The following is a 13,476-nucleotide window of genomic DNA, read 5'->3' as shown; positions in this document are numbered from 1 at the left end:
TGTAGCAGCAGATGGAGATGTGTTCCCGCTTTGAAGCCATCTCGTGATGAAGTGCTTTGTTGAATGAAAAGGGCGTGTTAGTTTCTAGGAGGACCTCAGGGTAGACTGCCCAAGGTCCTCTTATTTGTCACCGGGATTATTCTGCTCGTAAATGTGACTCTTTGTGGAATGATGCCCAGAAAAAGGGCACTTGACTCAATCTCCGTTGAATGATGTCCTCAGAGGGGGCAGCACAACAACCGGACACTGGATCAGTAGACGTGGCCCTCAGGTCGGGTCGTCAGATGGTCCGCAGGTGGTGGGATCGCTGAGCCTGAGGCGGATCCGGCGGGCCTGGTAGATGAGATGTGGTAACACGTGTCCCCCTTTTTATGCAAGCGCACTGCACAAGACGTTTTCTCCGTGACCTTGGGGGGACCCGTCCATCTAGGAGCAGACCATTTTCTTTTAGTCACTTTTAACCACACATATTCACAATCATTTATTTCTAAAGGAGCATCTGGCCTCTTTTTTGTTAGCTTGGAGAACGTAGATGCTAACTGTTTGAGTACTGGAGGTCCTGCAATGTGCGACTCTCCCAGCGGCGCCATAGGAGCCGGAAATGGTCTGTTTGTGTGACCTTCAAACGGAGTCCAGCCTTTGGCTGAGTTTAGTGAAATTCGCACATTCATTAATGCAATAGGAAGAGCTTGTAGCCAATTCAAATTTGACGAGGCCAGTGCTTTAGCTAATTTTTCTTTAATATTTCTATTCATTCGCTCAACCTGTCCTTGGGATTGGGGATGATATACTGACTCAAATGTTTGTCTTAGCCCCAATACTTTTTCTACTTCTTGTAGATGTTTATTTTTTAAATGCGTTCCATTGTCTGATCTAATTTTTCTGGGAAACCCTTGTGATGGTATGTAATGATTAATCAAATGTTTTACCACGACCTCTGCTGTTTCAGATTTGCATTGATATGCCTCAGGCGATCCGGAAAAGGAGTCCACTATTACCAACAAGTATCCTTCCACTGGTTTTATCATGTCAGTGAAATCCATTGAAATCACCTGCCCCGGAGCCGTCACTTCTGGATCGTGAGTGCCCGGAGGAGGTTTAGATGTAGGCATACTGTTAAATTTATTACAAACACTGCAGTCCTGCAGTTCACTTTTAACAATTTGTCTCATGTAAGGATGCCACCAGTTGCGTAGTCGTCTCAATATTTCCTCTACGCCAACATGGCATAATCCATGGGCTTCAGAAATCAGGTTTTTTAATTGTTTCTGCGATGGGATATATTTACCTTGTTTCTGCCATATACCTGCTCCATCTTTTTGTCCGCCTTTTGACAGCCACACACTTTGTTCTTCCGGACTGGCCTTCTCCTGCCACAGCTTAATTGTTTCTGTGGTTATTTCTTGTGCTTCTCCTAATTGACCTTCGCTCACCATCAATTGTAGTGTTGGGCTGTAACCCGCCGCTTGTTTTGCCGCCTTGTCTGCCGAATAATTTCCTACTGACACAAAATCATTATTTTTTGAATACCCTTTACATTTTATCACGGCTACTGCTGTAGGCAGTAGTAAGGCGTCTTTCAAATCAAATATGTCTTGATGGTGTTTGATAGGTGTCCCTGAAGCAGTCATGAAGTCATTTCTTTGCCATTCTTTGATGGCTGTATGCACAACCACATGCGCATACGCAGAGTCAGTGTAAATGTTCACAGTCTTATCTTTTGCTATTTTTAATGCAGTTGTCACAGCCACTATTTCTGCTCTTTGAGCTGACTGTGGCCCTGTGAGTCCCTCTGCCACTATCAAGTCAAAAGTTGTTCCAATCATCTGTGTTACAGCAAAACCTGATTGGAGTCTATCATTGCCCTTAAAACAACAGCCGTCCGTAAATAACGTCAAGTCTGGGTCGTCCAGTGGGATGTCGTAAAGGTCATTTCTCAGTGAGTTCTCTTCCAAAATTCGTTGAGTGCAGCAGTGGGATTGTCCCTCCAACATGCCTTCTGCCATGTTAATTCCCTCATGTACAAACAAAATGTGAGGTTGTGTCAGGACTGATTCAATCTTTCTCTGTCGTCCCGCTGTCATAGTAAATGCTTGGCTGGTTACGTACTGCACTTTACTATGTGATGTACGTACTGTCAGAGGGTGATGTAACACAATATGAGATGTTTTCTGAATCAGGCGAGCTAATGCTGAAGCAAAGGCTGCACAAAGAGGATGACGTTGTTCATATTTTGTGTTGATGCATAAAGGCAAACATGTCTATTACCATTTTCCCCCTTTTGAAAAAGAACAGCCGACACACTGATGGACTTTTCAGAAACATCCAGGATGAACATTTTAGTGTAATCAGGGACGACAAGAGCCACAGTTGATGACAAAAACTGTTTCAGCAGAACAAAAGAGTTCTCAGCAGCTGGAGTCCAATTAAGAACATGTGACAGGTTTCTCATTCCTTTTTCATTCACTAATTGGCTGAGAGAATGAGTCATGTTCCGCGAAATCCGGAACATGATGTCTGGAATAGTTGCACAGACCCAGAACATTTGTTTGACATTTGTCGGTTTGGGATGGTGCAAAATGTCATCTTTGTGTGACGGAGAAATACCTGTTCCATGCCTCGATATAAGTCGACCCAAGAATGAAACCTGAGGTCGGGCAATTTGGAGTTTGCCTTTGGAGCACTTCAAGCCCACCGAAGCCAGGTGGCTCAAAAGGAGCTGTGTAGCTTGAAGGCAGGACTCCTCAGATGGTGCAGCTAGGAGTAGATCATCCACATACTGCACCAAAAGAACATCAGGAGGAAGTTGGAGAGGTGACAGCAGCTGTCGAAGGGAAGCATTGAAAACTCCAGGAGACAACACAAAACCCTGAGGAAGCCGGGTGAAGGAGTAACACTCATTATGCCACGTAAATGCAAAATACTTCTGCATAGACAGGTCAAGAGGGATGCAAAAAAATGCATTCGCAAGATCAATGCAGGTAAAATGCGTGTGTAATGGAGTGACCTGTGACAGAGCAGAATGAGGATTTGGCAACGCCAGTGTTGTTGTCAAAACTTTAGCATTAATAGCTCTGAGATCATGCACCATACGAAATTTACCAGTATTTTTCTTTACTACTGGGAGAACAGGAGTATTGTAGCTAGACCTATCAATTTTGCAAAGAACCCCCGCTTTTAGCAAACCATCAATTGTTACTGAGATGCCAAGTCGCCCTTCCTCCTTCATTGGGTACTGTGGTACCCAAACTGAGTCAGGTTTTAATTCAAAAGTTACTGGAGCAACTTTACACAAGCCCACATCAGTCGGGTCAGTAGACCACAGTGCAGCAGGCAAGGATTGTAACATGTCACCAGCAAGCTCGCTGTCAGATGTTTCCCGTCCATGATGTCGGTCCAAAAGCTGATGTTCTAAAACAGACATGGAAACAAACAAATCAGTTTTAATCCAATAGGCATCAAGAGATTTAGAATACAGTAAATCTGTATGTATAGAGTGTTGCCAATCAGTTGCTATTGTGCAGGCCAGGACAAATGGACCCAAATCTTTCGCCGTGTGCTGGGATGACACCATCACTGAAATATGAGGATGACACGCCAGCACAGATTCACCAGGTGGTTCCGCCATCTCATACCACCGAGATTGTTCTTCAGTCAGATTAACAGAAAAAGCCACACCGGGTTTTCCTGCAAACAGATCACCCACACGCAACTCCCAGGCGTTGTCAACAACTGTACGGAATGCTTCACTGTATATCTCATCACCACACCTGTCATAAAAAAGAGTGCAATGCATACAGTCAGATACCATATCATATGATCTTAGAATTCTCACCCAAGATGACCAAAGTGTCCAAAAAGATTCAGCATCTCTCCAGCCGGAGGAATCAGTGTCAATCTTTGCCCAGTAGATATCAGCAGTGGTGCATGTCATGGCGTGTTGAGGTACCACTGGAAACTGGGTGGAGACGTTGGAGGCGGAGTCACCCGCACAGTAATAAGTATGTCCATCTGGGAACTGAAGCGTGAGCCCGTCCGGCCCACATTGGATCAATGGAGCAGTTCTTATGAGAAGATCCCTTCCCAAAAGATTCACTGGACAGTTCGGGGCATACACAAATGAATGTAAAAAAGTATGCGTGAAGCACTGCGTGTGTATCGGAGATGTCAAATGCAGAATAGTTTGTTCTCCCTTGAATCCAACCAACGAAATGCCATCAGCGGTGAGTGTACTTCCAGGTGGCAATGTCATAATGGTAGAGTGACGAGATCCAGTATCTACCATAAATGATAATGAAGTTTTCCCTACCGTCATTTCAATCATAGGCTCCTGCAGACCTTGGCATGTGAATTCAGGGTCCCGTCATTGCGGAAACTGTCCACTAGGTGGCGGCAGGAACTGCTGATTTGGCACAGGTGGATATTGCTGCTGGGATGAAGCCGGGCGGGGAGGAGGGTTCTGTGACTCACGTCCCCTTTGCTGGTAGTAGCCGCGTCCTCTCTGTTGACGTCTGCTTTCTCTGCCCCTTTCGACATGTGGGTGTTGTCAGCAGGTACCGGCACAGTGGCCAGAACGGCCACAGTTGAAGCACTGGTCACGGTTAATGAAAGGTACTGACCGATACATAACACAATCAGTTACAACATTATTAGGTGATGATTTATCAGTAGAAGCCGGAATAACAAAATCCTCCCCTTTTTTCTTCAAAGTTTGCAATTGCATAATCGCTAATTGTAATTCAGTATTCCTTTGTTTTTCAGTTTTTGATTCAATATCTTTTGCATACCTTCGCAGGTGATGTTTAAGATGAGACAACCATCTGGCGTGATCAGATCCGGGCAAATCGGGATTTACCTCCATGGCCTGGCCAACAGACTTAGGGACACCTTTCAGCACTGCTGCTCTAAAAACTTGCGAATACAGTTGGCAAGTGTCCAGTTTTCAACGAATATTCCACAAGAGCACGGTCAATGAACGCCGCAGCCTCTTCATCAGCTTTTGGAGCAAACATCAAGTCAGATATGACAATTTCCGTGATTGGTAACAACCCGCCAAACACTTCAAACAGTGTCAGATAATTGGCACGTGATAGTGCCTCACCATCCATTAAAGATGATATTCCTGAATTAGTCATCAGCACTTCACGTTGAGAGAGAGGCATGCCTGTGTTAAGAGCGCACGCACATCCCCCGCAGTTAAAATCTGACCTGTCACCTCTCTCTGCAGAGACCTCAGCCAGTTTTCACCCCCCGCCGGCAGTGGGGGAAGTTTATGCAAAAGTACGCTTAAGTCAGAAGGCAAATAAGGCTTCCCGGTGGCTGGATCAACTTTTGCCAACATTGGTGCTTGCAAACCTGTTTTCGAACGAGTCACAGGTTTTTGGGGAGAACTGTCTGAGAGACGGTCGTTCATGCTAATGTCACGAGTACGAGTACTGCACAAACAGACAGCTTAGTTTTAAAATGCACCTTCTTCAAAACTATTCAGTGCAGGGGGGTAGCGCCGTCAAGCACGACGTGCCAATACTGTGATCAATCTTCACCAAATGTGCACTTTTGTACTCATCCCAGAATCATACTCTAAAAGGATCAAAAGTTACATTATTTTTGATTATATGGACGGGAGCCACCTCGCAACATTGCCATGTATCCCAAAAAATATTGTGACTGTTGTTCAAATATTTTTGGAGTATGATTTGGGCATAAGTGAGGATCGATCACGGCTTTGGGACGGACATATAGCCTACAGTATTTTTAAGTCAGGCCAGGCGCTGCATGCCGCCTTGACAGCCCTGCTGCTATGCGTCTTTTTTTCCTCCCTCCCTCGGTTCGGCGTATCAAATGCACCGTACTAAAACAATTCAAATAGGGATAAATATTTAAGCAATATAGAAAATTATGTACTCAAACAGACAAACACAATATAGGCCTAATAATTCAGTTTTTGATAAAATAATAAAACAATAAAATTTGTCATCTCCAAATTAAATCACAAAATGGGCTGTATTACCCCGACACATGTATTTAAATTAAAATACAGTAATTGTACGAAATCAAATTTTAAACAACTACCGAGCAGGGAGCGCGAGCAATTACGCGCTCATGTATGCATAGTGGCATTGCCGCACTTGTCGCATGCTCCATTCAAACAAACAGTCGCTCTGACTTTTTTTTTTTTTTTTGTCCCGCCTCCCCGACAACCAGTGCCGACGCGTGCTCTTGGCATCACAGCATGCGATGATCAGGTGGGATCTTGTCGGTTTCAGACTTAGTAGTGTGGTGTATGGCAACACGTCCGGTCCACGACACAGAGTGAATTTATCGGGTAATCTGACAACGTGACTGTTGTGAAAGACAAAGTCGTGTAGTTTGAGCTCAGCATTAATGTGAAATGAGTATGTTATGTGACAAATATACAATATAAATAATGTTGTTAAACAATATTTAGTGAACAATGAACAAAAATTGTGAAAAACAGTCACAATTAGATCTCAATCTATTGTTTTAGGCCTAATCTTAAAGTACACGTCTCCATTCTTGTGTTTTAACTTTCTTTAAAATCAACTAGCAGGTTGTCTCTGGTTTATGAGCGCAATGTGTGCTCCAGTTGAGCTAAAACTCCGGAATGCCTTCGCCGCTCAGGATAATATTTGAAGGATCATTCACCCTGTTTATGACCGCCCCACTCCACTCTCGCTTTTTGCTTCTATTTTTGCCCTTTGCCCTTTTGGTGTTTTGTACTTTTTGCAGTTTTGGTTTATTGTAAATAAATCTTTGTAAATCTTTATCAGTGTCTGCCTTTTTGGGATCCATACACCTCAGTCCTTAACTCATTCACTCCCAGCCATTTTCACATGTAACCCACTTCAGAGTATGTACACGTCACTGCTAGGTTCGTAGGACTGAGAGTTGAAGCAACAACGGAGTGACACAGGTTTAACGTTGCAAAATTATAACTTTTAGTTTGAACAGCATATGCAAAATTTGACAACATGTGCACAATCCTAGGCCAATAATAACTAAAGTAATATAATTAAAATTAAATGTCCTTTTCAAAATGTTCCTTGTGGAAATTGTTCCGTGAGGATCCAATTAAGTCCAAGTCAAAAGTCAAGGGGGAATAGTCAAAGTCATAGAAGTTATCCAAAAAGGTGATCTTGTTGTTGGTCAACAAGATTAGCACAATCCTACCACAAGGCCGTTGGTTAGGAGGTGTGGTAATCATTCCTTGTTCGTCGTGGGTAGCTCGCCATCAATGAATCACTGATGCAACTTGTAGAAAAACTGGAGCTTCACCAATCTTTCTTGCATCACAAAAAATAAAAGCGTTGCACCAGTAGTATATGGTCCGATTGTAATGAATGCGCAAATTACGGACTGGTTCAGTCGCTCGGGAGAGAGAGAGAGACTCGAGCGTCGATCCTCGGTTGAATGCTGGAATGCTGCACGAGGTCTCCGGTTGGTGGCGAGGTGCACGCGTGGCGTAGAGGCCGCGGCAGGTCCTTGGCTGGCGCACGTCCAGTTGGAATGCAGCCCGGGAGTCTCTGGCTGTCTGTCGGTGATGCACGCGCGCCGTGGAGGTCGCAGCAGGTCCTTGGCTGGCGCACTTCCCGGTTGGTGTGCTTGCACAGTTGAGAGGCCTCAGTCAGTTGGTGTGGGCGCTGCGTGGCGCCTCAGGCTCACGGCTGAACAGACACGTGCGCCTTGGGGATGCGCAGGGTGGTTGCGAGTCTTTGCTTAATGCGTGCTTTGGGCGCGCATGGTGACTCAAGTCCGGGGATCAAAGGAAGAAGCTGCGTGGTCACCCTCAGCGACCACGTTTCTAGTGATGGTCAGGAAAAGTTCATGGGGCCAGACGTGAGGTGGAGAGAAGGCGGAAGAAAGCGGAGGGAAGAGAGTTCATGGGGCCAGATGTGAGGTGGAGAGAGGGCGGAAGGTTTGCAGGAAAGAGAGTGAAATCCCTTCGCGTGCTGGCTTTTAAACTGTGTCCCAGGGGGCCGGCAGTTTGGAGTTTGGTCCCACCCAATTCCGTGCGCATGAAGCAGACTTGGGCGACTGAGACCAAGCTTTTGGTATAGTATTTGATAATTTTTTGATCAGAATCGACAAGCCAGATGCTTCATTTATTATTCTGAGCACATTTCAAACATTACCGCGAACATAAAGTTATTAAGCTTACTAATTAGCTAAACTTAGGTGGCTACAGAAATTACACACATCATTCGTTTGAGATAGACATACAGGTTGTGTACAAAAATAAACAACAGGAGTCACTTGATGTCAGTCAAGTACATAGAGGTGTCCCGAATTATGGAGACTGCAGATTAATTAGGAGTGGCAGGATTCTTGAGGATAACAGATAGTGACCGCTGGAGGGCACTGTTGTACCATATACATTTCAAGGGACATTGTTTCCAAAAAAACACATGGCTAATTCCTGTGGATAGTCCCCAGACCATCTTTTATGGTCTGGGGACTGATAAGCAGTCTTATCCCTATGGTATGCGTTTCCTGGGGGTTATAAAATGAAATCCAGTCCCTGCTGGAGGGAAACTCAAAGAGTCCTTTTTGAACTGAAAACACAGAGTTAAGACACGCACACAAATTCCCCAGGGGGAAATGTTTAAAAAGGCAAATAAAATGGAAACATTTAGGGTGACGGGCAATATTTGTTACATCAGTAAGAAAAATAAAATAGCATGGTTGCAGGAAAGGAAAGCGACAACCAGTATTTCCCATTAACAGTTCAATAAAGTCCAAATATAACATTTTACCCTTAATAATTACAATGGATTTCAATGATGATGAGGTAAGGTAATACACATGACTCACATTCTCAATGTGGAGTATTCTTTTAACCATTTTAAATAACTTAAAATAAAATTACTTCTTCTATCGTGAGTGGCTTTAACCTCAAATCACAATCAGGAAAAAAATAAGTGTGAGTACTTCACCGTCAAAATCTCACAAGTAAAACATTTTTGTTTGTGAAACAATCAGTATAAATTTCCCCTTTAGATCACAAAATAAAATACATTATTCAGAAACAACATAAAAGGTGCAAAAAATATATCTAGAAAGTCTCTAGCTTAGCCTCATTCACTTCGTGGTGTCCGCCACACACAATTGCAAGAGAACTTTCTAGAACTAGCTTACCAAAGAAGGGGGTTTCCCACCCAAAAAGCCTGGGCAGTAAACGGCCTCCTTGTGATTTCTCGAACGTCTAAAATGACATTTACACGGTTTTACAATCACGGACAAATAAATGTTAGGAGCCAAAGAAATTAATCAAGCTTCCACACCATTTCCCTTGGTTTACATTAACAGTTCCAACGGAATAAATCAAAAGACAGTGCTCGGTTGTATTTGCGATGTTAAGCTAGAGTATGTATTTCAAAGCATTACTTCCGGTTTCTTTACAAAATAAACCTCCCGTTTTCAAAATAAAATAGATACGACTCAAAAGTAAAATACAGTATGTGGAAATAATGACTGGAAATAAATAAAGATGATTTGTTAACCCCTTTTAGGTGGGTTACACACAGAAGCAATCCCCTTCACTCCCGGCTGTTTTACTGGATTTGGACTGATTTTGCAAGGCCCACAGAATATTGTGTTCTCTTGTTATAAAAACATGGAATATACCAAAAGAAAGATTAAAGTCTCTTCTTTCATCAGGAAAAAAAGTATACAACTCCTACGCTTGACTATAGGCAAGAAATATGGAGGTAAATTTGGTGCAAAACTAACTTGTGCAAAAAATTTGTACCTGTAGAAAAAAGTCTAAATTTGTATCTGTAAAAGTCGTGATTTGTATCTGTAAAAAAAATGTGTGCCTGTAAAAAAAAAATTTGTGTCTGTAAAATAAATTTGTACCTGTAAAAAAAAAATGTGTATGTGTAAAACAAATTTGTATCTGTAAAAACAAATTTGTACCTGTAAAAGTCATGATTTGTATCTGTACAAAAAAAAATTCGTACCTGTATTAAAAGTATAAATTTGTATCTGTAAAAGTTGCGATTTGTACCTGTAGAAATGACAACTTGTAGTCAAAGAAGTCGCCACTAGGAGTCACAAGTGGGTTTTCTGCTGCTGTACTGTGACGTGAGTTTTGCCCCAATTGTTGCGCTACAAATGTAGCAAAACTAATTTGTACTTGTAGAGCGCCTGATTTGTACTTGTAAAGAAGGGGGCGGGCTCTGGTGCAATGAAGGGTTGTTTTGACCAATCAAGTGAGAAGGATTTGAGCGGATTGGAGCGCAACCTCATTGGTTTAGCGAACGACGGTGGCGGGACTCGCGGAAGGATACAAGCAGGACACATCGTCGCCAACCAACATACATATTAAGAATACTTCAGTCGACTGAAGTATTCTTCCTCAACATACATATTAAGAATACTGAAGTATTCTTCCTCAACATACATATTAAGAAGTATTCTTAATATGTATGTTGGTTGGCGACGATGTGTCCTGCTTGTATCCTTCCGCGAGTCCCGCCACCGTCGTTCGCTAAACCAATGAGGTTGCGCTCCAATCCGCTCAAATCCTTCTCACTTGATTGGTCAAAACAACCCTTCATTGCACCAGAGCCCGCCCCCTTCTTTACAAGTACAAATCAGGCGCTCTACAAGTACAAATTAGTTTTGCTACATTTGTAGCGCAACAATTGGGGCAAAACTCACGTCACAGTACAGCAGCAGAAAACCCACTTGTGACTCCTAGTGGCGACTTCTTTGACTACAAGTTGTCATTTCTACAGGTACAAATCACAACTTTTACAGATACAAATTTATAGTTTTTGTACAGGTACAAATTTTTTTTTGTACAGATACAAATCATGACTTTTACAGGTACAAATTTGTTTTTACAGATACAAATTTGTTTTACACATACACATTTTTTTTTTTACAGGTACAAATTTATTTTACAGACACAAATTTTTTTTTTACAGGTACAAATTTATTTTACAGACACAAAATTTTTTTTTTACAGGTACACATTTCTTTTACAGACACAAATTTTTTTTTTACAGGCACACATTTTTTTTACAGATACAAATCACGACTTTTACAGATACAAATTTAGACTTTTTTCTACAGGTACACATTTTTTGCACAAGTTAGTTTTGCACCAAATTTACCTCCATAAAGAAACATGTGTCTTTGTACTCTTCACACACACTTGACATCATCTGAACCAAATAAGCTTATCTTGGTTTCATCAGACCGCAAGACAGGGTTCCGGTAATCCATGTCAGATGGTATCATCTTTATTTCTATCTGTTTCCGTTTTGCAGCAATTATTATTAGAATATAGCTAAGGTTCATCATTATTCACAAATCTATTTAGAATTGTGAGTAATTGAGTATTTTTTTTCAACATGGCCCTGGTTCATCTCTTTTGCTCTGCTGCCGCCTGCTGGCCGTTTGTCTAATAACTACCATTTCTTCAACCGTTCTTTGCAGTTGAGAGACAGCCCCCACCCAAACACTTAACTCTTTGACTGCCAGACGTTTTCAGAAAAGGGATGCTGTCAGTGCCAGTGGATTTAAGCATTTTGACTGATATTTCAAGGTCCACAGAAAATGTTCTGTTTGGACTATGGAAACACACATACTACCAAATGAAAGATTGAACTTTCATCTTTCATCAGAAAAAAAAGTTTGTTTCTACCTTATTCCTTTCTTTAGTAATCAACAATAGAAAATGGTTAGTTTCACTCGAATGCGCTTGTTTTGGACCAAAATACGGAGAAATCAAGCTCTTAGTGAAACGATATTATTTCATGCACTCTAGTGAATTTTACACTTCTTTTTGTCCATGAATGATGCCACAAACACCTAAATAGTGCTTTACTTCTATAAAACACTACCACCAAGAATGAAAAAGTGTTTTTTGATAGCAAAATACGTTTATTTACATTCAACAGTGTAACAATTTGACAACAATTTGGCAAACTATTTACAAATGTGTGCAACTGTGGTACTATTTACAATTATGTGGATGTTTCAACGACAGTTTTTCTTTTTGTGAAACACTCCCCTGCGTACAAGGAGACGCAACAGGATTTGCACAACAGATTAGTTTCACTGCGATTGCCTCTTCGCGTGCAGAAGCTACACTTTCTTGCAGGCCGTTTTTTCCGGGGAATAGCAAGTTTATACTGCAGTGTGTGTTGCCATCAAGTCTAATATCAGGATCATGCTACAGTTACGTTACGGTGGTGTTACGTCTGGCTTCCTCATGTCCTTCAGTTGCTATACCGGGTGGTAAGAGATGTTCTGATCTATCTTATCCACTCCATTCATGGTGGCATCGTAGTCCAGAACCAGTGTCTTCTCCGTGATCAGACTGTACCCGCTCCTCCGATGAATATGCATTGGACTCGGGGTACTCTTCATTGTCCGATCGAATGTCCGCTTGTGCAGCTCCGCGTTTTCCGGCGTTCGCAGCGCTAGCCGGTGAGGCTTTATGACTGAGAATAACGGCCGCGTCAATGCTTCCAACTGTGGCGTCAACCTCGGGACATACCATCATCATCATCATCAATGTGCATTGGTCGATGCTTTTCGACTACTCTCCATCGCCCGATCGAATGTCCGCTTGTGCAGAAGTACCCGGTCGGTTGTGCTGCGCGTTTTCCGGCGTCAGCAGCGCTAGCCAATGAGGCTTACTACGTGATCATAACGGTCGCGTCAAGGCTTCCAACTTTGGCGTCAAGCTCGGAGTCATCATCATCGTCGACATCAATGCGCTTTTTAGTATTGATCGATGCTTTCCGTCTTTGAAAAAAATGCTCAAGCGTGAGCTGCTTGCAACCGGTCGCCATTGTTGCTTCATCAGCCATTGTTGCATCATCAGCCATTGTCCCCTCAACACTCTAGCTCCGCTTCACGTCTTCTACTGACGCCCATGGTGGGCGGCCCACCCAATCTTGTCCAAAGAGAGTCATCGCTGCCATCTAGGGGCCAAAACGAGTCATTTTACTAACTAGATCTGCTTGATACTTTCAGCACAGCTGCCCAAGGCTTTCCTCCACCCGTTTCCCCCAAAAAACCAAAAAAACATAGTGAACGTCTTTTAACATCCTCGGCGCCCCTCCGTAGGTTTTTACTAAACGTTTTATAACGTTTATGGCAGTCAAAGAGTTAAGGAACATTCGTACCTGCACCAGCCCCGTATGACGGCGACCTGGGCGCCTGCCGTGATATTCTGGTATTGCTCATTAGTTTTCGGCCAGCAACCCTATCTTATTCTACGGAGCAATTCAAGATATCTTACCTCATTGGCTGCCTCCGAGGTCGGAGAGACAGTCCCCAGTTTGCGCGTCGTATTCCTCTTTTACGCAGGAGATAAGAAAGGTGTTCGATCACCCAGTCAGTGGGAGTGAGGCTGCTATGCGGCTCATGTTGGCGCGGCAAGGCTCTCGCAGCGTGGCTGAATTCTCTGTCGCCGAAAGCCACTTCAATGACAAG

General features: G+C 43.0%; 1 protein-coding gene across 1 annotated transcript; it reads right to left on the bottom strand.

Annotated features, from left to right (window-relative positions):
• Window positions 1–267: 267 nt before the first annotated feature.
• Window positions 268–4,285, bottom strand: LOC147165167 (uncharacterized). Its single transcript, XM_086089421.1, has 3 exons — window positions 3,677–4,285; window positions 3,008–3,628; window positions 268–333 (listed from the first exon to the last, which is right to left on the bottom strand). Exons 1-3 carry the CDS (start codon window positions 4,283–4,285, stop codon window positions 268–270), a joined length of 1,296 nt encoding a protein of 431 aa, XP_085945547.1.
• Window positions 4,286–13,476: the final 9,191 nt, after the last annotated feature.

Source organism: Leptonotus elevatus, chromosome 11 (assembly GCF_054856555.1).
Source record: "Leptonotus elevatus isolate MCC_2025b chromosome 11, RoL_Lele_1.0, whole genome shotgun sequence".
NCBI lineage: Eukaryota > Metazoa > Chordata > Actinopteri > Syngnathiformes > Syngnathidae > Leptonotus > Leptonotus elevatus.
The sequence above is the reverse complement of the archived record's forward strand: the minus strand, read 5'-3'. Positions and strand labels throughout refer to the sequence as shown.